Source organism: Pleurodeles waltl, chromosome 6, assembly GCF_031143425.1.
Source record: "Pleurodeles waltl isolate 20211129_DDA chromosome 6, aPleWal1.hap1.20221129, whole genome shotgun sequence".
Classification (NCBI taxonomy): domain Eukaryota; kingdom Metazoa; phylum Chordata; class Amphibia; order Caudata; family Salamandridae; genus Pleurodeles; species Pleurodeles waltl.
The window spans coordinates 1052705949-1052727155 of NC_090445.1; the positions used below are offsets into that span (position 1 = coordinate 1052705949).

General features: G+C 43.1%; 1 protein-coding gene across 3 annotated transcripts in view; it reads left to right on the top strand.

The window, feature by feature from the left end:
• Positions 1-21207, top strand: part of RNF207 (ring finger protein 207) — a 972487-nt gene that overhangs the window by 260842 nt on the left and 690438 nt on the right. For 2 of the 3 annotated variants that reach the window (XM_069240003.1, XM_069240002.1), the window contains exon 3: positions 20241-20373. The exons of the other annotated variant lie outside the window; for it this stretch is intronic. In XM_069240003.1, the coding sequence (XP_069096104.1) occupies positions 20241-20373 (133 nt within the window). The remainder of the gene's footprint in view (positions 1-20240; positions 20374-21207) is intronic. 3 annotated transcript variants of the gene reach the window in all.

Sequence of the window (21207 nt, forward strand, 5' to 3'; positions counted from 1 at the left end):
AAGCCAGGATAGCCACCTATATGGCGGTAAAGAGAGCGCTCAGGGAAGAAGGGATAACATATGCACTACTCTTTCCATCCCGGCTGAAACTCATGGTGGACGGAACTGCGCACTATTGTCAAGATCCCGAGGAAGCATGGGCTTGGCTTGAATGCTACAGATCAGGCATGGCTAGGTCCCGAAAAGGAAATGGCTACGGCTGCCCAGTGCCGAAAGAGATGGAGGAGATCTCAGAGTCAGGCCTGCCAACCTCGGCTCACCGAACCCTCACCCACCCTGTCAGAAGAGCAGAAGAAACTGGTGCTTCAAACTGCTGCCTCCCTAATGGAACCTGAACTTTCGGATGGGGTGGAGGCCGGAACAGACCAAGACCATGATTCAGACCCCCACCTTTCAGACTTCGATTCACGAACGAGCGCACCAGAAGATCTCCCCCACGTAACGCCTCAATCATCCGACTATATCATTTAAATGGACCCGAATGAACTGCCTGGAACTGCTGCTGATCCCGCAGACTATTCTGGGTTATAGGAGAATGGGCTGGACTAAGAAATGCCTCTTCGTCTTTGTAGAGGTGGTATCGTATGACACTCATTATGGTTATTTTGTTCTGTTTGAGCAGCCAGGCGTTGCTGAACTGTCCTTGGGAGGGGAGATGGGGTTTTGTTTAATGGTTATGTCCTCAGTGATCTCCGGTGAGACTCTATTTATTGATATGCAGAACATTGCAGACGTACTGGGGCTGCTGGGGGTTATGAATCCCGAAGATGACCGAATATTATCACACAATGCCAGTACAGTTGACTACAATTAATGTGGTTGCCTGGAATGTTCGATGGTTGCGATCAATGGCCAAACGGCATAAAATGTTGTCATATTTAAAATGCCGCAGGGTACATATCGCTATTCTGCAGGAAACGCACCTCACACAAACAGAAGCCGAGCGTTTCTGCCGGCGTTGGAGGGGGCAACTGTTTGGGACCACTTAATATGCATATGCCCAGGGTACACTGATCTGGATTAGGGCAGGTGTACCCTTGGAAGCAACAAGGGTGGTAGTGGACGATGAAGGGCGGTTTGTCTTAGTGGGAAGGCACCTGCTTGGTAGACCTCTCGTGCTGGGGTCGGTGTACACACCTAATTATGACCAGGTGGCCTATCTCCATACCCTGTGTGCCCACATGGCTGATTTTCCAGGGGGGGCATGCCTCATTGGGGGGGGCTTTAATGGGGTCCTGGACACAGATCTCGACCGCTCTTCCCCGCCGGTGCAGGGAGCTATGTTGCCCCTAATTATGACCTGGTGGCCTATCTCCATACCCTATGTGCCCACATGGCTGATTTCCCAGGGGGGACATACCTCATTGGGGGTACTTTAATGGGGTCCTGGACACAGATCTCGACTGCTCTTCCCCGCCGTTGAAGGGAGCTATGTCGATTAGGATTGCTGCGGGCCTGAATGCCTGGCAGTCTAGCTGGGCCATGGAGGATGTGTGGCTAGCACAACACCCAATGCATCAGGACTACTATTATTTTCATATCCACCAGGTACATACTAGAATTGATAGGTTTGTGTGCAGTGGACCAATCAGTGGACAGATAAGACATTCAGAGTATTTAGGCCCCACATTCTCTGACCACAGCCCGCTTCTGCTACATATGCAAGTGGTGAGAGCCCATACCTCCTATCCCGACTTGGCACCTACAGCCGACTGCACTGGAAGATGGCAGTTTTGGAGAAGTGCTGTCTGCGAAGGTGGGGGAGTTCTATTCCTGTAATGAGGGCTTAGCATCACAGAGGGGGATGGAATGGGAGGCCCTCAAGGTGGTGGTGCGGGGCCACTGTATGGGCCAGATGACGGGCATTAAGCGAGTATTGGAGGGAGACCTCATGCATCTTGAAGATCGATTGCATTGCTTGGACAATGGGCAAGGCCGTGGCCCTGAGGCTCTTCACGGGTTGTTGGAAGTCAGGGAGGAATATGCAGTGGCCCTTGAGAAGCTTAGGTGTCATGACCGTGTAGGGTATATGCACAGGGCACACGAAGAGGAAGGTAGGGCTGGACGGTTACTGGCCTGGTTGGTTCGCCCCCACACAGCTGAGACCCCGATATTTGGGATTACATTGTCTGACGGTTCTTTGGTACATGAACCCCTCAGTATAAATGCATAGTTCCATGATTATTACTTAGTGCTGTATGCCCACCCGGACACATTGCTACCAGACATACTAGATGACCTATTGGCCGTACTGCACCTGAGAACCCTCACTGAGGAGATCGCTGCACTGCTGGGTGCGGAGGTGATGGAAGATGGAGTGAAATTGGCTATTAAGGACTTGGCAACTGGTAAGACTCCTGGGATGGATGCCTTCCTCCAGAGTTTTACAAATTGACAGTAGGTATCTTGGCCCCAAGGCTGGTAGCAGTGTATGCGGAAGCCTATGGGCGGGGCCTTCTCCCTGTGACGCTGAGGGACACACTGGTGGTACCCCTCCCTAAAACTACTGATCGACGTGTGGGGGTAAGGACTTCCAGCCCCTCTCCATGCTCAATACTGATTTAAAAATTCTGAGTAAGGTCCTAGCCACCAGGCTCCTGCCGTATATGCAGAACCTGATCCATGATGACCAATGTGGGTTTATACCTACCAGAAACACCTCACAAACTCTCTGTAGACTGTACACAGTATTATATAGTTCCCTACACCCGACGGACGCAGACGCAGTGGTAGTGTCAGTAGACCTGGAAAATGCTTTTCACAGAGTGAGATGGGACTACCTTGAAGTTACGATGCGACGGTTGGGATTAGGAGAAGCATGGCTTAAATGGTTTTGGCTGTTATTCGGTTCTCCAACTGCACGAGTCAGAACTGGGCGGCAGCTCTTGGATAAATATGACATCCATAGAGGTACCAGGCAGGGGTGTCCGCTCTCCCCATTGCTCTTTGTCTTGGCTACGGAGCCCCTGGTGGAGTGGTACAGACAGGAGGGGCGTGCTAGTGGGATATGTCGGGGAGGAGCAGAACATATCATATCCCTGTTCGCTGATGACTTGTTGATTTACCTAAGAGATGGGGAGAGAGACTTGCCCTGGGCATTTGAGACACTGGAAAGATTTGGGACCTACTCAGGGTTACGCCTTAACAGAGGAAAGACGTGTGTGTTTCCGGTAGTTGCTGGCAGTGCCCCACCCCACACCTGCCTGACGGATATTAAATGGGCTCCTAGCACATTCAAATAGCTTGGGATTCAAATCTACCATGACATAGTCAATTTGCGGGAGGGCAATCTAGGCAAAGCAATATGATCCCTTAGATCTGGGGTTGGTTTTTGGCACTCCCTCAACTTACCCTTCATGGTGCGCATTTCATTGTCCAAGATGATTATGCTCCCACAGCTTCTTTATTTCTTTGTTAATCTGCTGGTAACTGTTCCGGTACACTGGTTTAAAGCATTAGGCACCCTCCTCAGAGACCTAATATGGAATGGAGGGACCCAAAGGGTTGCATTGACCACCCTCTGCCTACCCCCGGAAGCGGCGTTGCTGGGGTTTCCAGACTTTGAACTCTACTATGTGGTGGCACAGCTGTAGTGGCTGGCAGGTGGCTGAATGCCTATGGGTTGTCTGAGGTGTATTGGGATGGGGCTGGACAGCATTCAGATAAGCTAATGGCTGGATTATTCCGGCTGTGACTCCTGTCCCAGCGAGATGGGGTTCTCGTGACTGCGGCCTATAGGGCCTGGCATAGAGCACTTAGGCGCACAGTGGTCCAGACACCCTACGTGCCGGAGATCCCATTGGTGGGTCTTCCACTTGGTGAACCCCCACATTGCTTTACAGAAAGACATATGTCCCCCTGGACCGAGGTGGAGCTGGTCACCATAGGCGATCGTTATGCCCAGGGTGCATGGTCATCTTTTGTGGAACTGCTGGACCGGACGGAACTCCGGTGGTCAGTTCTTGAGGTATGAGGCAGTGACCTGAGCTGTCTGAGACTTATGGAGGGAGGGTACGGAGGAGCAGCCCACGCATGCAGTGCTCCAGACGATATTCCAGATGGTGACCTGGCTGTATAGGGCACTAACTGGAATGGCTGGTAGGCCACTACATTCTCTGAAGGCTCAATGGGAGGCGGATGTGGGCAGGGAACAGACGGATATGGAGTGGGGACGGGTAGTTACATCTGCATCTCACATTTCATGGAACACTTGCCTTAAGCTAATTCAGTTCAGTCTCATACACAGGACACATCTTACCCTGCATAGGCTCCAGTCCATCTAGATGCCGGGCTCTGCCCTAGATGCCGGGCTCGGGACACAGGCTTTGGGCACATGGTGTGGGGGTACCCTACCCTGGGAGTCCACTGGGCTGGGGTGGTAACGCGTCTTAACCTCGCCCTAGATAGGTCCCTTCCTGTGACCCTAGCGATCTGCCTATTGGGCCTCCTGGTCAGGAAACCTCCTAAAAAAGTGGGGAACAGGTTCATAGATCTGGCTCTAGTGGTGTTGTGGCGTAGGATAGCTAAAACCTGGAAAACTCCTGAGGGACCCGGCTTACAACATTGGTACACAAAGTCACACACTGGGCTGGGGTGGAGGAGAGGACTTTAAGGAGAGAGGAATCACAGGGGCTCCGACACCAACCTATAGCACATCTCTGGGCAGAGATTATGGAAGAGTGGGAAGCTATTGACCTCCCTGATGACGCCTATACAGAGTCCGGCGCTGAGGAGGGCCCGGGATAAGGCCCTGTCATTAATACCAAAGTGGTCCATCAGAGGTTGCTGGGGCCTCCCAGATAAAACTTGGGGCTACCAACCCAGCAGCGACAGACGAGCTGCTACAGCTCAAATATTGTTGCGGAATCGTTGGAGGTTGCACGACACGAGGACACGTTAATTAGTTTGTAGAGTTATACCTTAGTACTATAATGTCTATATGTTCTATTTGTGTGGTTTGAAATGACAGGTCTGCTCTGGATAACAAAAGGGCCTCACCTGAGGGCATGATATCCAGTGATAGAGAAACTTGGTAATGGTTTCATACACTGCTGCAGAACACAAAGACCAGACCTGGGGCAAACTAGGTCTGTATGGAAGTAAAGAACTATGCTAAGTGTATAAGAACAATTATGAATATGATACATTATGTATGCACAAAATGACACATTTACAACAATGCTTTATAATATCATGGCTACTGTCAAACTTCAAAACACCAATAAAAATATATTTAAAAAAAAGATGAATCAGTGCAGTGGTACTGGAACAATTTTTAGACTGAGGGGAGTGAAGTTGCTGCCATCCATGTTATATCACTGAAGTCATAGGGATCAGGAGCGGCTGCTTTTGGGGCAAAGTGGCGGGACAGAGGCACAAAACAGAAAGACAAGAAAAGTAGATGTTAAAAGAACAAAAAAACATACCTGACTCCCACTGCATTGCCGTTGCATCCCTGCACTTCTGGCTCCACTCCCTGCAGGCTCCCAGCCTGCCCTGCGGCCAATTCTAATGCTGCTCTCATGCTGCTGGCAGCATGAGAGCAGCATCAGGATTGGCCTGAGCGCCCTGGATTTGCGCTCCTAGGTAGACTGGAAGCCTGTGCCTGCTGTCTCCAACCAGACAACACAGCTCGGGTTGGAGAGAGCTCAGTGTGCATGTGGGTTTGGCCGCCCTGAGACGGCCGGTCAAACCCGCATGCGCAGTGAGGGTAATGCCCACCACTCTCCCTTCCTGCCTGTTATCCCCCATGGCCTGCCCCCTTGAAAAATGATCAAATGTAATACTTATTAAATGTATAAATATACATATATATATACAGTATGTATAGTGTTAGATACATTAAAAATGTTCAACGGTTATCAATTCATTTGAAATAATTAAAAGTAATTTTAAATATTATGTAAAATCAAAGTTAAGCTGCATTTAATTTAAATATTAGTAAATGAGAGTCTATTGTAATATAAATTCAATTTAAAAGATCAATCACAATTAATCAAAATATTTAAAATATGTACAATCTGTAATTAATATAATTAATATGTAGATATTACACAAAGTTATTTTTGTACATTTAACAATAGTATTAATTATTTCACTGTCTCTCTCCATATATCTATATCTATCTATGTATACATATTTTTCATTTAAAAATCAAAAGGTAACAGGGATGTTATAGTTAGGCTCATATTTTAAACATACAAAACCATTAAAATTCAGCAGTTATTGTTAGAGTTATTTCAAGTAACCATAACTTGTGCACATAAGGTAACTATAACTTGTGCACCCGCCATGCACAGTTTTCTCCTAAAAAATGTCACTGCAAATATTAGATTGATTGATATTATCAATAATGTTATCAAAGATGACATGAGTGATGCAATATCTGGGGTAATTAGCAGCGTTATAGTTAAGTACATTTCTATGTTTTTTTATTTCTATTTCCTAACTATAACATCCCTGTAACCTTTGTTTTTTCATTTAATTTCTATGTTTTCTTAACGTAAAGTAGGCCATGAGCTGCGCAGTCAACCCCCTATAACCACCCAACCCCATGCCACGCACAGCCTATGGCTGTGTGTGGCGGGGGTTGGCGGCAGGCCCTAGCCTGTGGCCATGCCCTGCACCAACCTCCTATAACCATCTAACCTCAGACCAAGCACCCCCTTCTGCCGTGTCCAGAGCGGGCTGACCTATGGCAGGCCCATGGGCCAATCCCCTATAACCACCCAATGCCACATCACGCATGGCCTTGGGCAGTGTGTGGCAGGGGTTGGCTGTCAGCAGCAGTGGACAAGAAAGTACCCACTCTTCACAGTCACTACTTATTCACACAAAAAAAAACAAAGGTTGAAAAATCATTATAGTTAGGTGAAAATTTCAGTGACAACAGAATGTTTTAAAAATACTTAAATTCACCAGTTAAATTTATTTCTAGTAACTATAACTCATGCCCTAAATTAACTATAACTCATGCCCTTGCATGCACTGCTAATTACCCCACATATTACATCACTCATGACATGATCTGTAAATGACATAATTTGCATTACTAACAAACTACAACTGAACTGACATAATTGATGACAATACTGTGGATGGTGGGGTGTGAGTTACTAGAGATAACTGAGCAATGGTAAGCAGAGGTTAGTTTATCTCATATACATTAGTGCTTGTGAAGAGAGTGCAATCCCTGTAGGTGCTGCAAATAAACAGTTAGTGCTTTGTATATGCATTGGGTTAGGACCCTCATCTAGGTTGGTTTTCTTGGTGTGGGGGGTGTAAATGTGTGACAGCTGAGGCATAAACAGCAGTCATGCTGACTGACAGTTACAGAGAAATTCCATTGGCGCTTTTTTCCAATATTTGGACCAACTGTACAGGGCGATCTTTGACTATGGTGTAGGTAACATCTTGAGTTTCAATATCAAGTTAAGAATCCTTGTCTTTAGAGAACGAGCACTGTTAACTGGGTGTTCCCAGTGAAGATGGGGACATTGTGAAAGATTACATAAACAAATTACCTGTCTGAGTTTGAGAATGTCCTGGGGAGAGCACATCAGTGAATGATGGAGCTGTGTTTTGAAACTGCTGCTTGTTTGTGCATTGCCAGAAGCCCTGGGCTAATTTTAATGTGTATGACTGCATCTGTAAGTCAATGGATACCTGGGGCATCCTGCAGACACCTGTCCTCCTCCCAAGGTTCACCTTTGGGCCTGCACTGACTGTTATGAGAGGTGCTCACAATTAGAGTGCCTTTCAGTGACCTGTCACCTTTATAAACACATTTTTAATATGGTACAGCCATGTAGCCAAACGGGTTCCCATATATGCATAGGGCCACACATTCCTGCAAATGAAGGATCCCCTTCTTATAGATGAGCATATGCATATTTTGTGCCAGAGCAGCGCATATTACCCATCGGGTCATGCAAGCTTCTTTAATACCAAAGTGTCTTAGGGTGAATAAATGAGGCATGAATACCCATTGAGCTGCTAGGACTCTTTGTGAGATACAGCCCCAGGAATCGTATCGCCCCACTTTTTGGATGAATAATCCAGGCTATCCTTCGCTTTGGTGGTGGAGCTTCATAATCTGGAGCTTGTTCAGGAGCTGGTGAGCTCATGGATTTGCATTCCTGTTTTGAGGGCAAGTGGGAGGAGATAGCTATATGATCCTAAAGACAGCTGTTAGACGGGTACCCATTTTACGATGTGCACGCTGACAAAGTGCCTGTGTCCTTCTCACAAATTTGGTGTAGTGCTTAGGTACCAGCTAAGCCTGAGCTATACTACTTTTAAGGAGCACAGTTCTCTGACATCTGGTAAGAGAGGGTAGGTTTTGCGTGGATGGCAGCTTGGAGCAGGAATGACATGGCGTATGTTGGAAAATGGTTATTGGTAAGGGCAGGTAAGTACCTACACTTAGCAATAGGCCACTAATGTCCACTTAGGTCCAGTTAGGACTCAATAATTTAAACCCAGCACAAGCCTTTGTAGCTTGGCAACGAGCGACAAGGCTTAACTTAGGAGACAAATGTGTAAAGCATTTAAAAATCACAAAACAGTAAATAAGTAAAACACAAAACACAATACAAATCCAGCACCAATTTATAAAAATAGATTATATTTTTATCTTTGAAATTACATAAAAATGATTAAAATCAGAAAAGGGGAACCGGAGATATGAATTCTTAAAGAATTAATGCTTTTTAGCACCTAGAATCTAATAGCGCCAATCTGGTCATCTGGTTGTACCTCGACCAGGGTAAAGTCAAAGTTTGAGGCTGACCGCGATCGAACTCTGCTTGGCTACTGCTCGCAGGAAGCCTCGGTCAAAAGTTTACCTTGGGACTTAGTCGTTTTTCTGGAGATTTTCTTCAGCAGGACCAAGTCGCCGGTCCAATCTAACCTCCTGGAACTCTTCCTCGGATACGTGTCACAGGAGCCCTCAGTGGAGATTTTTAGCTTCGGACGTAGTCATTTTTTCGAGATGAAAATCCTTCGACCGGGGCAAACCTGAATCTTGATCCAACGTCCCTGGAGCCCTCTTTGGATTCACTGCCTGGGAGCTCCCGGTCAACTTTCTATGTTCGGACTTAGTCACTTTTTTGGAGATTTTCTTCATCGAGAAGAACCTGCAAGTCAGGCCGGGTCACGCTTGAGGCAAGCCGGCTAGAGTTGCCGCGGCAGGTTCGTCCCTTTATGGAGCTTTTTTCAAAACGTTCTCCAAACTTCTGGATCTTCTCCCAACCTTTTAAGGTTCTTTTGAGGTCCACAGCTCATCCCAAAGTTTCAGAAGCTCAGGGATGGTCCTTGATGGGTGCGGACTACAACTCCCAGAATGCACCTGGTGCAAACTCCAATTTTGCCACTGGACAGTGGTCAGCTGGTCAGCTTCTTCAGGAGTTGGTGCAGGGGACTCTGGTTAGCAATGTTTTACCTGTAGCAAACAGGGAATCCCTCCTTGAACCAGTTGAAGCCAGGCAAAGTCCTTCTTCTGGTGAAGCCCAGGTGTGCAGCTGGTGCAGTCCTCCAGAGTACAGTGTCCAGGTGCAGGTCAGGGGCGCAGCAGAACAGTCCTTCTTATCCTGTAGTTCTTCCTTGTTGGAATCTGGTAGGGATAAGAGGTGTGGGTGCAGGTCTGCCAGTTTGATCCTTGCTCCAGGATGAAAAACAGCGGGGTCCTGGTTCTCCAGTCAGCTTCCGGGTGCTTCCCCCAGATGACCACTTCCTGGGAAGTGTGGCAAAAATCAATCCCAGGGAGCAACATTCCTCAAAAATCTACCATGGCTGAAAGTGATTTTTGGAGGTTACATCTGGCTGAGCCCACCCACTGGTGTGGCTAAAAATCTTAAACACACCCTTCTCCTGCCCTCTCCTAATCTAATCAGGGGGCACCTAATTGTCGGGGTTTGCAGAATGTGATGGAGGTGCTGGGTTGCTCCAAATGTCCTTCCCTGCCTTTGAAGACCAGTTTGGCAGCCCTCCTCCTTACTGCCTTTCCATCTGCTGAAGGAAGATCTCCTCACCCAGGCACATCTCTATGTGTTTAGCCCAGGCTACTTCACACCTTCACTACAGGGCTGAAGTTGGCAACTTTTTAGGTGAAGTTTAAGGGCCAGATGTATGAAAAAGTTTTGCACTCGCAAACGGTGGGAATCAGTAAATTCGGCCGTTTGCGAGTGCAAAACAGTGGTCTGCGATGCATGAAAGGCATTCGCAGACCACACATAAGAAATCGCTCAAATTGCGATTTCTTGCGTTGCGACCTGGAAATTGTGAGCCGCAATTTGCGATTCGCAAATTCCAGGTCGCAAGGCTATGCTGCAAAAAATTGCAAATTGCGATTTTTGGCAGAATGGCATTTTGCACTTTCAAAAGGTGGTAACCTGGTGCAAAATTTAAAAATGCAGTTGAACTGCATTTTTAAATTCAACATGTAAAGCACACATGCCCTTATGGCATGTGTGTACCTTACATGTTGCTAAAAATGATTTTGGGGTGCAGCAGAAGGGGCCTTAGGCCCCCAGCACCCTGGCCTTTTGCATTTCCAAAACTGCGATTTCTGGTTCAGAAATCGCAATTTTGGAAATGCAAAAAATTTGCAGCTATGGGCCAACAGGCCCATAGCTGCGAATGGGGCCGGTATCGCAATTTGTGATTCAGTAATAGCATTTCCGATTTTTAAGAAATCGCTATTACCGAATCGCAAATGTGATACATGGCACTTTGCGAGTCCGTAATAGCGATTTCTTAAAAATCGCTATCACCGAATCGCAAAGGGCCGTGATGATACTTCTGGCCCTAAAACTCTTTACCTGAACAAGTTATATTAAATCCAACAATTGTACGTTGTGGGATTTATTATAACAATTAATTTGATACCACACTCGAGGTATCTATCACTTAAGGGGACTTTTTAAATTAAAATTAAGTCCCTCCATTCTAGTCTATGGAGGCCATTCACTACAATGAGGGAAAAACGAATGTGGCTGTTTTAGCTCACCAGGACTTAGAAAACTATTTTTATAAGGTCCTTGCTTATAGTTACATGGCTTCCAACCCTAGGGGCACATAAGGCACACCCTAGGGGCGACGTATATGTAAAAAAAAGGTAGTTTAAGGTTTTGGAAGTACTTTTAATTCCAAAGTCGAATTTGCATGAAACTTTAATTTAAAAGCAGCCAGCAAGGCAGGCCTGCCTTTAAAATGACACTGGGCACCTCAGCAGTGCACCTATGGGTGCACTACCTATGCTGGGGTCCCTAAACCTACGTGCCCTACCATATACTAGGGACTTATAGGTAGGTTGACGTAGCAAATTATAATTACACAGGTTAGCAGTACCCAGGGCACCATCAGAGTCAGGAAAACACCAGCAAAAAGTGAAAAATGGGGGCAAAAAGTCAGGGGGCATCTGCAATCAGCCTTGTTTTTTCACAGCGTATCTAAGAGAACCATTGCAGAGTTTCGGTGTCTATAATTGCTGTGAATCAGTTTGAATTGTCTTTCCCTTTACCATGTTTTCAACTCTACCAATGTGAAATAATATAAAACTTTGGGCCATATTTATACTTTTTGACGCACAACAGCGCCAACGCAGTTGTGCGTCAAAAATTTTACCGACGGCTAACGCCATTCCAACGTACCATGCGGGCGCCTTATTTATGGTATGACGTTAGCCAGCGCTGCGGACTGGTACGGGAAAATGGGGGTTGTGCGTCAAAAAATGGTGCAAGTCAGGTCTGAGGCAAAAATCAGGCCTCACACCGGACTTGTGCCATTTTTTTTGACGCACAATCCCCATTGACATGACTCCTGTCATAGCAAAGACAGGAGTCATGCCCCTTTGCCCAATGGCCATTCCCAGGGGAATTTTGTCCCCTGGGCATTGGGCATAGTGGCATGTAGGGGGGCCCAACTCAGGCCCCCCTATGCCACTTAAAAAAAAATATATATATATACTTACCAGAACTTACCTTTCCTTCCCTGGGATGGGTCCCTCCATCCTTGGTGTCCTCCTGGGGTGGACAAGGGTGGCAGGGGGTGTCCCTGGGGACATGGGAGGGCACCTCTGGGCTCCTTCCGAGCCCACAGGTCCCTTAACGCCTGCTGTGACCCAGGCGTTAGGTGCCGTTTTTTAAGGCCCGCCTCCTCCTGTGCGTCAAAGTGACGCGGGAGTATAAATAAGGCGCACAGGCCTTAAAGTCATTTTTTGGAAGGGAACGCCTACCTTGCATATAATTAATGCAAGGCAGGTTCCCCTTTCCAAAAAATGACGCACATGGTGGGATTTTGACGTCTGCGGGGTCGGGCGTCAAAGTATAAATATGGGGCAGGGTTTGCGCCGAATGTGCGTCAACATTTCTGACGCACATTCGGCGCAAGCAAAGTATAAATATGCCCCTTTATTTTTCAAATACCCTCTTTGTTTGTGCTATGCCATCAATAATCCAGCTCTCTATTATGCCAGTGATGTCCTGCCACAAATTCACAGCATTGACTCTTAAGAGGGTGGCTAATGCCACAAGAATGGCATCATCCAGTTCTCTTTGTAAATAAACCTAAGATTCTAAGGGGATTATCTGATGGGAAATTCTCTCAGTTTAAACACAGCACACATTTAAATTGGTACAATCACATGCAATTATGATTTTTATCATGAAAATCTCAGGTGAACATTTTCCTGTTTGTTTCAGAGGCTCAAGTCTTCCGACAATCACGAGCATGTGTTTTCCTATTAGCATTTTCTATTATTAGGTTTTAGGGCAAATGCTAAAATAGACACAGTACAATTTAATATGGAATTATATACATATATATATGTTATGGGGTATTTGTAGAGTGCTAAATGTAGACATCAATTAATTGACTTTTTATGATGGAATACAGACTCGTAGGGAAAATATTTACCAAGTTTTGCACACAGTATAATTTTCCTGATAGTCTAATTTACATTCAATTGGAAGTTTTTTTTAGTATCAATGACTTTTTTTAGTATTAATAATATTATTATTTTGATTAAAGTTATGATAAAGAATAAATAGTAAAATCATCAAAATGTTTGTTATGTGGTCATGGAAGTCATGCCTCTAATACTTATTACCTTGGGCAATTTCCATTGTAGAAGCATAACCATTACACCACGAGATGTTGAGGGGTTTAACCCAAAAGAGACCAGTTGAAAAGAAAAGCACAACCCCCTAATGCAGAGGTCTTCAATCTGTGGGTCGCGACCCCCAGGGGGGCCGTGGACCCCTGGAAAGGGGGTCGCGCATTGGCCCAGACGATCGTTAACTTTTATTGATTGAGTCTCCTGTGCCGTGAAAGGAAGCTGCACAGACAGCTAAAGAAGCCATTGTGCTTGCTTCCTGAATTAAATACAAATGTGAGTTAGGAGTTGATCTGCAAAAGTAAATGGTAAAATAAACAAATGTAAACAATGCTTTGGAGCCGGTTCTGGCTTTAATTGATCCAATCACTCAAAGCTTTGTGATGGCAAATATTTGTTCTCTTTGAGTGGTGGTGCAAAGAAGTGTGTGCTTTTAATTGTGATTGTATATACAAAGAGCCAGATTTATGCTGGCCTTGCGCCATTCCAATACCACATTAGCGTCATTTTTTTTACGCTAATGTGGCATTGGAAGGGGGAAAAAGCTGCATCATATTTACAAAGTGGCGCAATGCTTGTATTGTGCCACTTTGTAACCCCTTGTGCCTAAATATGCCTGCGCCTGGCATAATGTATGCAAGGGGGGCATTCCGACACTAGGAGGGGCCGTAAAAATGACGCAAAAGAATCTATGAGATTCCTTTGCGCCATTTTTAACAGCATTTAACACCAGCTAAGTGCAGGCGTTAAAAAGAGGCTTCCATTGATTACACTGGGCCTCTGGGTGCTTTGCAGGATTAGCGTCATCATTTTTTACTCTAATCCTGCAAAGGGCCGGACTAGCAAAAAATAATGATGACGCTATTCATCCTAACTACCACCATGATGCTCCGTATTTTAAATATGTTGCTATGCTGTGGCGTTAGGGGGGGCACAAGAAAAGTGGAGTTGCACTAAGTGCAGCACCACTTATCATAAATCTGCCCTGTAGTGCATACTACCCCGGAGGAGGTGTTGAAGGGACAGCTATAAAACCAAATAATTACATATGGTCTGGTATTACTTAAATCTACATTGTGGAAATTTTATCTTTAACCTTTTTGTGCATCTTTAGTGCCCTATCTTATACTTTGTGTAATACAAATATAAAATAATGACTTACATCTTCACAGTGCTTTCTGTCACAGCTGTGACCTCGTGGCACTGAAAATACACAAGTCACTATTCTCCACTGCACCAACCAAGATTGAATTCTGTGACTGTCTGGTTACACACAGACCTCTGCAGTGCATTAACTAATAGAGGTTTCATAATGCACTACAGTGCATTTCCCACTGAGTAACCACTTTGTATTTATTTTTCCTTTCAGCTGCCTGTTATTTTATATGTAGCTACCTGACAGTGAAAGACTTAAAAAAACATACAGAATATTTTGGGGCATATCTGAGGGGCTTGCACCACCATAGCATCACTTTTATTGATTCTCCGGCAGCACAAGCCTCTCATTCATACCTAGGAGGCGACGCACAGCCACCCTACGGGGCTTTGCATGGCCTCATAGATATGGAGTATGTCAAAGCAGCACAAGCCACTGCGTTGCCTTACACTGTGTCAAAGAGGCGTTCCATGGGTGTTGCAGTGGGTGTTCCCATGCAACACCCTAGGATTTTGATCCTGCCCAGATTTAAAAAATCACAAACTGAAGCAGTGCCAAAACCGTACGCAGGCGTAATGAGTAGAAATGTTTTCATTTCTCATCATTTTTTCTCTCTTTCCATGTGTGTTGCACTCTGCTGCACACATGGAAAAAGGAAAATACCTCTCAGGATTGCTTTTGTTCAGGAAGGTGCCTCTTCATGCACAAAAACAACCCTGCCTACATTGGCGCTACGCAGCAATTTGTGCACCAGCGCAGGGGGAAAGGGCATGAATGCACTGTATTTCATAAATACTGTGCATTCCTGCCCTTTTATATTGGCATAGGGCTGTGTACCCAGAAGACTTGCGGCGCTGCCCCACGCCAATTCCTCATAAATGAGGACGTTTGTTTTTAGCCACACCCTTGACCACGCCCCCACACTCACTGACCTTTGGTTTGCTAAACACTGTTTCATATTATTTTGTCACCGTAAAAATGATTTGCAGTGGGAATTGGGGACGTTTATGATTGTCGATGATGAGGAGTACCAAGTTCTAGAAGTTTTTATAAGGAGCGGGTCCTTATGCCTAAAAAACGTTTGAGGGGGGTCCCAGCATCAAAAAGTTTGAAGACCTCTGCCCTAATGTGTCTTAGCTTTTTGTAGTTCCAATCTAGCAATGCAGATGAATTGAACCACATGACTTATTATGAAATTATTGGTGACTCATTTATTGCGCATTTGGACAGTTGATTGAATAGTCCTAATCTCTCCCATGTTTAATTTAAAGTGCATCAATTGTGTTTTTTATTGCTATAAAGCTATACCACTACTTAGTATGTAGTTGATAGCTTCCTTATCATACACTCAAGCCTACAATTCCTGTATCCCTGTATACTTTGCTGTATTTGTCTTATTACAGTCAAGATGTGATATTTCTAATCACCTACAAAGAGAACATGTTCTGGTTTCTCAACAGTAATGACTTATTACAGTTGAGTTGTGACATCCTAATGCTTGCTGCCAGAGCCAGGGGCCATCGTGAAAGGCAGGCAAAAGGACATCATTAAAGCTGCAAGAATGAAAACTGAACTGGCTTTTCTTTTGTATGAGTTGTTTTTCTAAATTGGAAAGTGATAAGCAGAGAGGGGAGGTTTATGGCAATTTGTTTATTTTCTGCATATAGGTCATCACACAAAAGAAAGAATCTTGCTCTCATTTTGAGCAACAGCCCATTTTGATTTGATATTTAACAAATTGATTGATAGCTGTTCTTGCAAAAAATTGCTAACAACTTTTGGTGTGTTTTTTATCGCACTTCAGATTCCACTTCAATTACTTATGTCTGCATGTCTCTTTTATATGAAGAACCTAGACCCGGAAGGATGTAAGAGATATGTGGGAATTTTGATGGGTTGACCATATATCATATGAAATAAGTACCCTGTTTTCACACATTAAAAGATATGCAAGTCAAGTCAAAGTTCCATGAAATTACGAAGGAACTTGCCCAATGGTCATAGATATTTAAGGTAACTTGCAATATTCTAATAATGTATGGCAGCGTGTACTTTTCCTCATATGTATTTGTCACAATGTCTACAAAGTTGCTTCTCGTTCTGTGTGATGCCACTTTGTCTCAGATTATAGGTTCAGGGAATTCAAAAGCTTAAACCTCAAAATGTTAATTTGCACTTTAGCAGCAGGACCCAAATCTCTTGCCTCAATTCCAAATCCGAATAGCTTAAGGGTTTTACCAAACCCAGTAAATACCACTAGCAAGGGGTGAAATATTTACTGGATGTGGAAAAACCTCAAATTCTGACATGCAGAATCTGTATTTAACTTATTGAACTCCACTTATATAACTTTTGTTCCAGGCTGTACCCCCTGTTTAACTTTGTCAGGTTCGTTCTGCCTGAATTTATCAGGAAAACTGCAAGGGTGTGTTAGTTATTCCAAAACTCAAAATTTCGATCCCTGTACATAACGCTGTTTTTCCAGAGGAATCAGAATTTAGGGCCTAATTTAGAGTCTGGTGGATGGGTTACTCCGTCACAATGGTGACGAATAGCCCATCCGATGAAATATAAATCTCATTGTATCCTATGGGATTTACATTCATCACCACTGTGATGGATTAACCCCTCTGCCAAACTCTGAATCAGGCCCATAGTCCTGATCAGGGCCAATGTAAAATGTTCTAATCATAGGGTTAGAATTAATAATGTATTTATTGTGACATTTCTGCTCACGAGCTATTATATAATTTTTAATTCCAACATTGTTTTACTTGTGTTTTCATGTAGCCTTTGAGTTGACTAATTGGTAGCTCTAGTAGTGGTTGTCACAAGCCTCGTTCTGATTCAATGTGTTGAAAATATTGCAGTATGGATTCAAGCAAGTCCTCAATAGTCATTTCTCAAAGAATGGTCATCCCTAGATTACCTCTCAGTGTACTGTGCTGTGCTTCAAGGCCCTTTGAAAGACAGTAGCCAGAATTTTTGAATGGCTTAGTGCAATTATACGCAAAGTTGAGTTCAAGAAAATCTCTCCTTGTGGTATGGATTCATGTAAAATAATACTTTACGCATGGTTTATGTGGTTCCTGTTATAAAGTGTTGATTCACCTGACCAAAGAAACCTCTCATACAGCGGTATTGCATGTGTCTTTGCCTCAAATGCTATTAATGAATGTTTAGTTTTTAGGTGGGATTTCTAGGACAATCTATTACTTATGTTAAAACCGAAGTAAAGATGCTTTTTAGTCTACACGCAGTTTTAGATGTCTTTTGTCAGAAGACCTATTGTGGACAGTACCAATACTTACAGTGGTCTTTTGGACAGCCCATATGCTTATGATTGTTTTTTTTTTAGGTTAAACCTTTTTGTATGCTTCTTAGTCAATGTCTTTCCTTCCTCGTATTGTGCTTGTCATCTGCTAGAACATTGTTCTGCACCATACTTTTAACTAGATGACTTGTTGTTCTCCGCTGCTTACATTCAAGGAACTCGTTTTTTTCTCTTGCATTCAGCTCTCCATGACAGTGTATGTTTTCTTGCTCTCGCCTCCTTTCCCTTGTGTGCTGCTTTACCTCTCCCATTCACACCCACTGCCCTCTCCATGTTCCTCATCTGTTGCTCCCCCTCACCTTCCCACCCTGCTCAACCTTTTTTTAACAATTGCTCTCTCCCTTTTATTGATCCGTTGACCCTTCCTGTTCACCACCTCCACCACTCCCATGCCTGGCTTCTTAGATGGTTTCCCATCCCTCCAGGTCCCTTTTTTTAACTTAGCTTAATTTAACTTCTAAGGATCGCTCAGCGGTTGCAGTTTGCTATCACACACATTGTATTCCTTTTTTTAAATGTCATAACTCATGATGGAGGCCTGCCATCTTGGAAAAGTAAAATAAAAAATTGGAGCTGCATCGTGATGGGTGCTCGCATGCATGAAGCAGTATCAATGCATATACATCATCTAGCAGACCTCCATAAAGTCATGACTTATCCTGACATTTACAGTATCACTAAGTTTTTTGCTGATGCTGAATAGCATGGCAAAAAGTATTGGCAAAACCTATATTTTGAAAGCTAACACCTTTCAAAATGCAGGCCTATTGGCTCTGCCACTGTTTGTTTACTTTTTCTATTGAGTAATCATCTATATATCATTTACAATTTAGAAGGGTTTTACAAAAGAAATACTTTTGCCTTTGAGGAGTACAAAGTCACCAAATGTTCCTGGCTGGCAAACGTCTTTGCAAATCAATGGGAGTGCTGCAAGGCAAACCAGATCATCTGTAATTAGGCCTCATATTGTTTCATTGCTTAGGCTTAAGGGACAGCTGTTTGTCCTTTCCAGTATATTTTGAAGGTTTGTCAAATAAAGGCAGAATAAAAGAATGCAATCTTGTTTATTTCAATTTTAAGTCTGTACCTGGGGCAATAAATTGACATTTAATTTAATTTTACTCTAATCAGTGTTTTCAAGCTGCAGCATATTAAGAACAATTTGCCATTACCCTTCAGTTCAGAAAAAGAAAGCTTAAAGTCTTTTTCTTTAAGGGCTGTTACCAGTTTGCTGCAAGTGAGGTTTTGAAAGTCTTTAAACAGTTGACTTCATTTTATGCTTATTTGTTTATACTTTTTATACTTAGAATGGTATGAATCAATGTGCTCTTTTAATGGACTTCGCATAGTTTGTCTTAGGGCCTGATTTAGATATTAGTGGATGGGTTACTCCGACACAACGGTGATGAATATCTCATCTGCCGAAATCTAAATCCCATAGGAAATAGTGGGATTTAGATTTATGTGGACAGGATATCTGTCACCGCTGTGATGGAGTGATCCATCCACCAATATCTAAATCAGGTCCTCAGCCTCTTTAAGTATAATTGTTTAGCTTTGCTTTTCTGACATTGAAATACTTTAATATTCTCAGTATGGAAAAATAGTCTTACATGTTTACCAGATACATGTCTAAGACAATATTCAATTTTTGACACAGCACCTAAATGTGATTTATCCAGCAGCCTTTGGGGAGGTCCAGAATATACTTCAAAGTATTTTAAGTATTTTAACAGGTAGTCTCGGAACAAGGATGTTTCTTGCATTTTGTAATGATCTTCTCAATGTCGTGTAAAGTAGTTAATACACATTTCTTAGTATTTACACATGCACATTTATTAGAAAAGTACTTCAATTTCTGAATAGATTCCCTAGTGAATTTGTTATTGAAACTTCATGAGTACATTTCAGCTGATTGACAATAGGTATACATTTAGATGAATGTTTAAAAAATTGCCCCACCCCCGCTCAATCCTAACCTCATACTTAAAATAATTTAGGATGGAAATATATACATACTGAAGGTCATAAAGAGTAATATAAGAACTACCTTTTTTGGTATTTTGTAGCAAAACTGTGTTGCTTTAGGAACATCACAAAAATTGATACATTAATTTCATCATTCATATGAAATGCTGAGGCATTTGTGTAAAGAAGGGTTGGTTCCATATTTTATGAGAACTGCAGAACACTAAATTTTGATTATAATGGAAAAAGCTGGAACACACATTTGACAAATTATAATTTTTCAGCAGTGGGTATCATCATCCCGTCCATTTGTGTTTCCTTTAATTATATTTTGAATTCAAATTTTAGCATGCAAGTTACTACTGCACAATATGTATCTTCATGTATGTTATAATCAGTAACGTAGGTAATGTGCTTGTATTGCCTTGTAATCTTTTCCTTTTATTCCTGTCTCAAACAAATTAGTTCTTTGTAAATTACAACCTATTGAAACAACCTCCTTCATTCAATGTGCACTGAATATGACTTTGTGTGTTGGATTAATTCTGAAAGGTGAATTGTTTCAACATTCTGATTACACCCACTTTTATCTGTTGTTAATTATTATGTGTTTTCCCTTCCTTAAGCTTCCAGTCTATAATTGTGTATGTTTCATTTTCTGTTCTCAGTCACCAGTCAATTGTTAAAGGAAATAATGGGCTTCCTCCTGTTGACCAGCTGCTCAAGTTCTTGGTAGATAACTCTGGAGATGCTGAAGAAGTTACTCTGTGTGCAAATTGTGATCTGCAATGCAAAACAAAGGTAAGGCAAAATAATGAGTGCACACAGAGATAACTCTACCTCAGTGTCAATTACTATTGCTCCATGACTATTGCTCTAGCATGTTTTAACAGTGCAGAGAGAGGGATAAAGATGCTGTACCCATGATGCCAGTCAGTCAAAATGTCTTTGATTTTAGCTAATAAAACTTTAAAAGACATAAAAGGCACACAAATCAGTACATCACAATATATAGCACAATATAGCATTTATAAATCACAGTCTAAATACAATACTTTAATTATAGTTTATAAACTTGGAAAGATGAACATCATCAGACATAATCCTTAAAGTGTTCTCTGACCCTGTAGGAAGCTATAATACATTGTGTGACAGATAGAGTAATAAAATAGGAGTACATCATTTTTAGGCTAATAACAAAACATCTAAAACTGCGATGGCCCAGGGGCTTTATTACTGGTTTTACATATTTGACCGTTGGCCCTCATAAATGTTACAGAAAAAAATGTCTTAGAAGCTTGCAAAGAATTTACATCACAAAGACTCAGGTCACGGGGTGACTCAAAAATTGAGACTATGGTAATTATACTGTTTCCTTAATTATCCCAATCCTAAACCCTGTCAAAATTCCTTTTCATTGGGCTGTGGACAAAACTCAGTATGGGCCTATGGCTGGGTTGTATTAATAAAGCCATAAGCCTTCAGTAATGGCCTGGTTAGCTCAATACCTTTCTATTTCTGCATCGTAAAATTATGAAACAAAAATATATTATATTTTTTTGTGGAAGGGGAAATACTTTGTTTTTGTAAAGATCCTCATACCCAATTTTCTCTAGTCTGGTCTGAGCATATTGA